The sequence below is a fragment of the Hyla sarda genome, chromosome 2 (assembly GCF_029499605.1).
Source record: "Hyla sarda isolate aHylSar1 chromosome 2, aHylSar1.hap1, whole genome shotgun sequence".
NCBI classification, from domain to species: domain Eukaryota; kingdom Metazoa; phylum Chordata; class Amphibia; order Anura; family Hylidae; genus Hyla; species Hyla sarda.
Window position 1 is genome coordinate 384167665 of NC_079190.1, and position 8912 is coordinate 384176576.

At 41.9% G+C, this 8912-nt stretch overlaps 1 protein-coding gene and 1 long non-coding RNA gene across 9 annotated transcripts in view; one reads left to right on the forward strand and one right to left on the reverse strand.

Moving 5' to 3' along the window:
* Window positions 1-2133, forward strand: part of LOC130356692 (4-hydroxyphenylpyruvate dioxygenase) — a 139532-nt gene extending 137399 nt beyond the window's left edge. For 4 of the 7 annotated variants that reach the window (XM_056558554.1, XM_056558552.1, XM_056558550.1 and 1 more), the window contains exon 14: window positions 1615-2126. In XM_056558554.1, the coding sequence (XP_056414529.1) occupies window positions 1615-1728 (114 nt within the window). In that variant the 3' untranslated portion in view covers window positions 1729-2126. Of the gene's footprint in view, window positions 1-1614 lie in introns of all 7 variants that reach the window. The other 3 variants (XM_056558549.1, XM_056558547.1, XM_056558548.1) reach the window with 3 other exon arrangements.
* Window positions 1-8820, reverse strand: part of LOC130356693 (uncharacterized) — a 39989-nt gene extending 31169 nt beyond the window's left edge. Inside the window, exon 1 of one of the 2 annotated variants that reach the window (XR_008888966.1) lies at window positions 8749-8820. This is a non-coding gene — a long non-coding RNA (uncharacterized LOC130356693). Of the gene's footprint in view, window positions 1-8610; window positions 8686-8748 lie in introns of those variants that run through there. The other variant, XR_008888967.1, reaches the window with a different exon arrangement.
* Between the last annotated feature and the right edge of the window lie 92 nt (window positions 8821-8912).

The following is an 8912-nucleotide window of genomic DNA, read 5'->3' on the forward strand; positions in this document are numbered from 1 at the left end:
TCCTCTGTAGCATTCAGCAGCTAATAAGTACTGGAATGATTAAGATTTTTTAATAGAAGTAATTTACAAATATGTTTCACTTTCTGGCAGCAGTTGATTTACAAGAAAAAAGGTTTTCACCGGAGTACCCCTTTGATCCCTTCTTGATTGCTCAGTCCACAGATTTATAAATTCCGGTCAAAACTACATTTGTAACATTATGACTACTGAAGGACTGAGAAGTCTAAAATGGATTTAGTCTGTACACAGAGACTGTTTTCTGGCACAAGCAAATGACCACATCCCCATCATTAAGGAGTGACCAGCATCATCACAGTGCGCCTTAAAGCCACGAGGACACGCCGACATATAACAACTCCAGCTCGCTGCCTTGGGACAGTCTGCGGTCTCACCAGAGACCCGTCTGCAGCTAGAGCTGCAACGCTATAGGAGCAAGACCGTGGAAACAGGGTTAGAGGTACATAGTACCATTCTATTCCCTTCCAGCTGTATCCGGGACTGAGGACACACGGTCTGTGGGCCGTTCACCGCACCAACTGCATATAACCGAGCGCATAGCACTGATACCATCAGCCGCACATTTAGAAACTTTTCTTCCCATATAGGAATTACGAGACATTTCCTTTTTACAGTGGAGCCCTATCCTACATTTAACATACCAGCATTGCAGGATCGTGGCAAGTCTGCTCTACCTATACTAAAGAGACCTGTCCTTCCCTCCTTTTTTGCTTTTAGTGCCAAAACAGTCAAATTACTCTGTGTATTATGATCTTTTTATTAGATTATATATACATATAATTTCATTGTTAAACCGCCACAGTTTCTTTTATCTGCATAGTTTGCACTTAACTACGGGGAAGCAGAACACTAGGGCCCAGCGCTTTCCTCACAGTCTGTATTATTGTAACCATTAAATTGCTATACTTGTATAATGCTACAATGCTATACTGAGCATTCTTTCATCCCTTTGTTCTCTTTCTTTCTCCTAATACCCATACTCTCCTTTTCTATCTTTCCTTTTCTAGTGATTTGATGTCATACACCTACTCTCAGTATACTAGCAGCACACACAGACACATTGCATGAATTCCTCGCATAATCTTTATCACCCGGCTACACTATATCGATACCCCCCCATTATCGATACCACCTATTTTTACCAAATAGAAATCTAGCACATTACATTTTATTCAGTTACTTACACATTGAATTTTATTTCATACAACTATTTTAATTATTTATTTTATTTCATTCTATATATTTATCATATCGTATTTACTGAGTTAGTTAGTTTAGGAAGGATTTTGGAGCTGACAGAGTCTCTTTAAAAGGGTTTTTCTAGGACTTTTTTGTATTTATGGCTTATCCTCAGGATAGGTCAATTATAAAAGAAAGTCCCAGAAAACCCCTTTATCATGCTCAACAGCCTCTAGGCTCTGGGGACAAGTGAAGGTTCAAGTTCGCAGACTGAACCAATGTTATAGAGGCCAAGCATAGAATGTCGTATACAAATGTAAAATAACACTTAAACACTTAACACTTAAAACAACAAATAATAATTTACATACGTACGGCCACATGTATTGAGTAGTGAACGTTCTATTTATTTTGCAGGGCTTTGGAGCTGGCAACTTCAAATCACTGTTTGAAGCAATAGAAGCAGATCAAGATGCCAGGGGGAATCTTACCATCTACACCGAAAATGTAGAACCTCATACATTTTATTGAAAAGAACACAAACTGGAATAGATGTCAGCATATTTCCTTTTGTATGCGGAAAAAATTGAAAACCTTGCAGTGAGTTGTCAGAGGTTGTAATAGCCTTCTATGCCCGTGTCACCTAACGTCACTTTGTAATCTTGGCAGCTCACTGGTATAGAGAGGGTGGCTCCCTTAATAACAAACCAAATCTCTTCCTTAAATTTCTTACTTTTGCTTAGTGGAAAAAAAATGGCATTCTGATTGGTTGTTATGTTTTTCTACATTAACACTGGGCTCAATGTATTATCATGTAATGTAAACCTATGAAAGTTTAAGAATAAAATATAAATCACAGATTTCTGGTGGTTAATCAAATTACTGACTTTGGACCATCTGGATCCTTTAGGGTACGTTCACACATACAGGATCCTGCGCAGATTTGATGCGCAGGATTTGTAACTGCAGATTAGAAGCTGTGCTCAGTCATTTAGATTACATTGAAATCTGCAGCAATAAATCCTGTGCATCAAATCTGCGTACATGTGAACTAAAGGGGTACTCAGGTGGAAAAAAAAAATTTCATATCAACTGGCTCCAGAAAGTTAATCACATTTGTAAATTACTTCTATTAAAAATTCCTAATCCTTCTAGTACTTATCAGCTGTTGTATACTACAGAGAAATTTGTGACGTTCTTTCCAGTCTGACCACAGTTCTCTCTGCCGACACCTCTGTCTGTGTCAGGAACTGTCCAGAGCAGGAGAGTTTTTCTATGGGGATATGCTTCTAATAAGGACAGAAAAGAACAACTTCCTCTGTCCATGTCAGCAACTGTCTGACCACAATGCTCTCTGCTGACACCTCTGTCCATGTCAGGAACTGTCCAGAGCAGGAGCAAATCCCCATAGCAAACCTCTGATGCTTAGGACAGTTCCTGACATGGACAGAGGTGTCAGCAGAGAGCACTGTGGTCAGACAGAAAAGAACAACTTTCTCTGTAGTATTCAGCAGCTATGTAGTGGAAGGGTTAAGATTTTTAAATAGAAGTTATTTACAAGCTGTTTAGAAGCTGTTTAACTTTCTGGCGCCAGTTGATTTAAAAAAAAAATTTGTTTTCCACCAGAGTACCCCTTTAACATCATTGTGTTCACCGGGTATAAAAGTTAAAATATAGGTTACTACAATTTAACTTAGGAGTATACAGTCCTTAAACAGAGAGGCGTCCACTAAAACCGCTAACTCTGCACTCTGTCAGACCTTCCCGGTGCTCACATAAGGTTGAGGCCTGATGAAGAGCTACGTGTGCGAACACGGACCGTCGCTCTTAGCCTCTCCTCCACCTGTTTGTACTGCCCGCTCTCCCTTTCGTGTTCATGTGTTGTCAAGCAAGATGAAATAAAGAAGCTTGAATTGTTCTTCAAGACCTGGTGAGTGCTCAATTTCTCCTTTTCTTATTGTGGACTTAACTTATGAGTATGATTTCTTCAAAGGGAAACTTCCACCTCCTTTCTTCCCACTAAACAGCTTAGACTATGGGATCAATGGTAAGGACCGAATAGCTATCCCAGTGTGTACATGGAAGTAAGAGTGGTTTGCGGGAAGAGAAAGCCGACAACAGGTTCTGTTTCACAACTGGATGTGTTCCCCATAGCTTGCCTGGGCCTGCTACAACACAGTATATAACCGGCACCCCCTATGGCAGCCTATATTGTGTGCAGCACTTCTACAGTGGAGTATGAAATCCCGGTGGTATTGTCCCTTATTACTTGGCAGATTGCACTTTTATACAAGCTTTTTTCTTGCCGTAAAGCTGAAGGTACCGAAAATAGTTTCCCCTTACCTAGAGTGTATACATTGCAACCCACTGCAGTATAATGTTCCGCTGTCTACACAGAACCGATTATAGAAGCTATACGTTATACCAGAAGCATGTTTGGAAGCTGAAGACAGTAAACCACAAAGGATAATTGAGAAGTGCTATTTTATTCTGCAACTTATAACACTGAAATAATAGCAGCTGTCTGTAATCGGCGGCATTGTAAATAGCAGGGTGTGGGTTGTGGTCTGGAAAATATGTGTATTGTGTTCTCCCTGCTTTAGACAACAGGAAAAAGTCAGTGAAAGCCAGGGCCAAGATTGTACATGCTTTCAAAGAATACTGCTATAGAGTATGTCTCAGACTACAAACAGACAACTTTTATTTGGCCCTTTTTATAGCTTTTTTTTTCTCTCCTATAGAGAAAAAAAACGACACAATTTTTTTGAAAAAACAAAAAACACTATACCCAGAATATGCTTTGATTCTAAAAAAAACTGCCACTGAGCCTAAAAACATCAATAAATGGATATGCCTGACACATTTCGACAGTTGTCTTAAAGGGGTACTCCGGCGCTTAGACATGTTATCCCCTATACAAAGGATAGGGGATAAGATGCCTGATCGCAGGGGTTCCGCCACTGGGGACCCCCGTGATCTTGCATGCCGCACCCCATTTATAATGAGTCCCCGGAGTGTGTTCGCTCCAGGTCTGATTACTGTCTATCACGGGGCCGGAGTGTTGTGATGTCAAGGCTCCGCCCTGTGTGACGTCACGCTCCCTTCCACAGCTGTCATGCCCCCTCTCATAGGCTGGCATTGAGGGGCGGAGCGTGACGTCACACGGGGCGGAGCCTTGACGTCACAACACTCCGGCCCCGTGATAGACAGTAATCAGACCCGGAGCGAACACGTTCCGGGGCTGATTATAAACGTGGTGCGGCATGCAAGATCACGGGGGTCCCCAGAGGCGGGACCCCCGCGATCAGGCATCTTATCCCCTATCCTTTGGATAGGGGATAAGATGTCTAAGCGCCGGAGTACCCCTTTAATCCTAGACCCTCATGATGGTTTGTACCATTATTTTCACATGAAAAAAGGACTGATTTTTATCCAAACACAGAGGAAAAATGTTTTACTTGCATTAAAAAATCTTCCTTTTTTAACCCCTTAAGAACGCAGGTATTTTTATTTTTACAGTTTTGTTTTTAACACTTTCAGTTTTCACCCTACAGACCCATATGAGGGCTTGTTTTTTGCACCAACAATTGTCCTTGTAATGACATCACTCATTTTACCAACAAATCTAAGGTGAAACAAAAAAAATTGAAAAGAAAATTTGTGTAATGGCACAGAGTGTATGATAAATTTGTCTAAGCAATACACAGCTAGGGGAAATTACCTTAGCACAGTCAATTTTCCTTTCGGTGTGAAAGTGGCCCCAATAAGTTTCTTATTTTTCCATATACTGGAATGTATGAGGGCTCATTTTTTGCGCCATGATCTGCAGTTTCTAGCGGTACCACTTTTGCATATATGTGATATTTTGGTCACTTATTTTGGCATTATTGTGGGATGTAATGTGACCAGAAAATCAGCAATTTTGGACTTTTTTATTTTTTTTATGTGTATGCCATTCATCACACAGCATCATTAACATTTAATAGTTCGGACATTTCCACACGTAGCGATACCAAATATGTTTAAATAGTTAATTGTTTTACATTTTTTTATTTTTAAAATGGCAAAAGAGGGTAATTTTTTCTTTTGGACAGGGGCTTATTCACATTTATTAAAACTCGGGGTGCTGGGAGATGTGTACCATATAGAGAGACACGTTAGGGCACTGATCCCCAACCTATGACTCTCCAGCTGTTGCAAAACTCCCAGCATGTGCTCATTGTCAGGGCATGCTGGGAGTTGTAGTTTTGTACCATATAGGTGAACTTTTTTTACACCTTAATTTGTGGTGTTGGAAATGTGTACATGCACCAAATGTATTACGTAGTGCAGGGCATGTGATTGTGTGGTACGTGTTTTTTACTTCAGAACATCATTTTTGTAGGATGCCTCCCCTGTGACTCTTTGTGCGACTTTTTAACCAGTTGCGCCAAAATATGCAACTTTTCAAACAGTTTTACAAGCCAGGTCTGGGCTGGTTTAGATTTGCAGTGTTTTCGAAGGGTTTGCGACTTTTTCTGCAACTTTTCAGAAAGTCGCAATGATAAATTTCTGACCACTGAAAAGACAGATTTGATGGTCTACAGTGATTCCTTAGTAATCTGCTGTGCGATGAAAAGCCTGTGCGACTATTTTTTAGGCCTTTTCATGGCAAAAAAACCCTGTCTAAATCCCTTGATATATTCCTCCCATTATCTTTATTCTGTAGATCTATAAAATTACAATATCCATTTTTTATAGTTTTTGTTTTATTTTACCACTTTAAAAAAATTATAACTTAGTATGAAAATTGGTATGCTTACAATTGTTCTGTTCTGACCACTTTAACAATTGTATTTTTCCATATTCGGGGCTAATTTTTTGCCCTGTAAAATATAGTTTTTATCAGTACCATTTTTGTTTCGATGGGATTTTTTGGTATAGCGGCCAAATATTAACAATTCTGGATGCAGGAATTTTTTTTATGTTTACGTAATTAATCGTGTGGTTTTATTCACTATTTTTAAGTCCCATAAGGGACTATTAACTGCAGCTACTTTGATCAGTGTTACCTGCGCTCCATTACTACAGTCTGCTGAGGCAAGGGACTGCCGCTCGTCCTCTCAGCTGATTGGGACCCTTCAATTTCGTTGCAGTGGTTTCGATCTGCTCCCTGAGCTTGCCAGCAAAGATTTTTCCCACATTTAGACATCACAATCAAATTTAATTACGGCTTCTATCCAAAGGATAGGGGATAAGATGTCTGATTGTGGGGACCAAGCCGCTGGGCCCCCCATAATCTCTGTGCCACACCCGGCGTTCATTTAGAGAGCTGGGTGTGGGCAGCCGGCCCCCTGAATTAAAGTCTATGGGAGGGGGCGTGGCGGCCATCACACTCTCTTCCCATAGACTGGCATTTAGGGAGCGTGGTGCAATGTCACAAGGGGCGTGGCTGTGACATCACGACCCCACCGCCCGCTCCAAGTGTTTGGAGCAAACTGTTCCAAACGCTGGGGCAGCGGAGTACCCCTTTAAGCTAGATGCTGCAACGGAAATATACCATGCAGTAAATCTGTCACGTCGGGCTGGGAATGGTAAGGTCTTGCTCTCACCCAGACCACAGTCTCTGCCTACTTGACATTCTGCCCTAGGTAGCAGACTCTCAACTAGGCAACAGTCCCTGCACTGGACTAAAGTGCAGGGGCATCACAAGTCAAGACAACAAACAAAACTGTGAAAGCCAGGAAAAGTCAGGACACAAAGGGTTAACCAAAAGTACTGACATACAGGGAACCAAGAAGATACAACGACAGGTATACTGGTCAGAATACAGGTAACCGGAGTCAGGACAGGATACAGGTTCATTTATAAACAAGGTAAAGCAGAAGTACAAACACACAAGGCAAGGGGTAAACCAAGAAAAGCAAAGGAACAGACATATACCAAGGTGAAGTACAAAACACAAGCAAGAATACAAGTTCCGGTACAAACAAGATAGAACAGAAGTAAAGTGATCCCTCAACTTACAATGACCTCAACACACAATAGTTTCAACATACAATGGTCTTTTCTGGACCATTGTAACTTGAAACCAGACTCAACTTACAATGCTACAGCCAATCCAGATCTGTGAAACGTGTCAATACCCGGAAGAACTGACCAATCAGAACGGCCATTTCACTGGTAAAACACCTGTATTACTGAAGCGTATGCACTGAACAAAACGCAAGCAAGAATACAAGTTCAGGTAGTTTGGTTCCCTGGAGTACCCCTTTAAAGGGCTATTCCCCCAAGGACATATAAGGCACATCCACCTGCCTTCCACTGTATTCATCTGTGCATTTTTAAACCCACATAATTTCTTTAAAATGGGTATTCCAATCTGACCGGTTGATGTAAGTCCTACCCCTGGAGCCGCACCTATCTCGAGAACTGATCCCCCCAATCTCCTATGGCCTACTTGCGGCCACTGAAGGCGATCACGATCCTGGGGGAAAAAAAAATGTAGAGTGGACTGCTTTATGTTTTTTTGTGGAACTCCTATAGGGGATACTGGGAGCTGTCTAAACAGTGTAGGGCTGCAAGCTGCATTCCCTTATCTGACCCATGTGAACTTTACCCTAACAGCGTTCTGGGGGGGGGGGGGGGGGGGGTCTGGGGTAGGGTTGCCACCTGCCCGATATTTTACCGACACAGCTGGTATTTTATATAAAAAAAAATGGTATTTATATAAAAAAAATATGCAATGGCCGGTATTTATCCAACCAATCCTCCAACTCCTGGAATTTTGCGCCATAACCTATACCAGTTTTTCCCAACCTGGGGTGCCTCCAGCTGTTGCAAAACTACAACTCCCAGCATGCCCGGAAAGCCAACGGCTGTCCGGGCATGCTGGGAGTTGTAGTTTTGCAACAGCTGGAGGCACCCCAGGTTGGGAAACACTGACCTATACTATATAGTCCAATATTGTGGGAGCTGTATCGGGTCACGCTGGGAGTTGTAGTTAGTAACTAACCGCAACTCCCAATTTAAAAAAAATAAAAATAAAGCGATGAAAAAGTCCTATCAAAACAAAAATAGTACTGTTAAAATCTACAGATCGGGGAGCAAAAAATGAGCCCTCAAACAGGCCTGTTTAAGGAGAATTTAAAAAAAAGTGTATGTGTATCCTGTGTTGTTATGCATATATAATTAATTATGCAAATTAGCACGGCCAGTATTTATTTTTATTTTTTTCAAGAATGGTGGCAACCCTAGGCTGGGGGCAGGCATGGCCTAATGTGGGGTGTTGTAGTCTGACCACTCACCCAACTTTACTGCTGAATGTGAACTAAATGTGACTGACAGCAGATGCAATATATGTAACATAATAGTGTGTACCCCAGCAGTATGTATGCCTGCCATAGAGGTAAAATACTAGATACAGACACGCACCCGACAGCTGGCACTGCTATGAGGAGCCGTCACCAGGGGCCACAAACAAGCGAAAGCGGCCAATTACAATCCAGCTTTCATTTTGTAAAGCAGAACAGATGGTAAAGACAATAAGAGGCGATTTAATTGGCTGCTTACAGGTCGCGCTGCACTATACACTCCCACCCGCTCACTGTGGACGCCTGCCGCACAGTTCCGTCTAGCAAGCTCTGATTGGCTGGGGCCTTAGCGGTGACGTCACGGCCTTTTTATCCTAGCGCAGCAGCAGCCATAGTCGGCTCCAGGTTCCACACGGCGCAGTC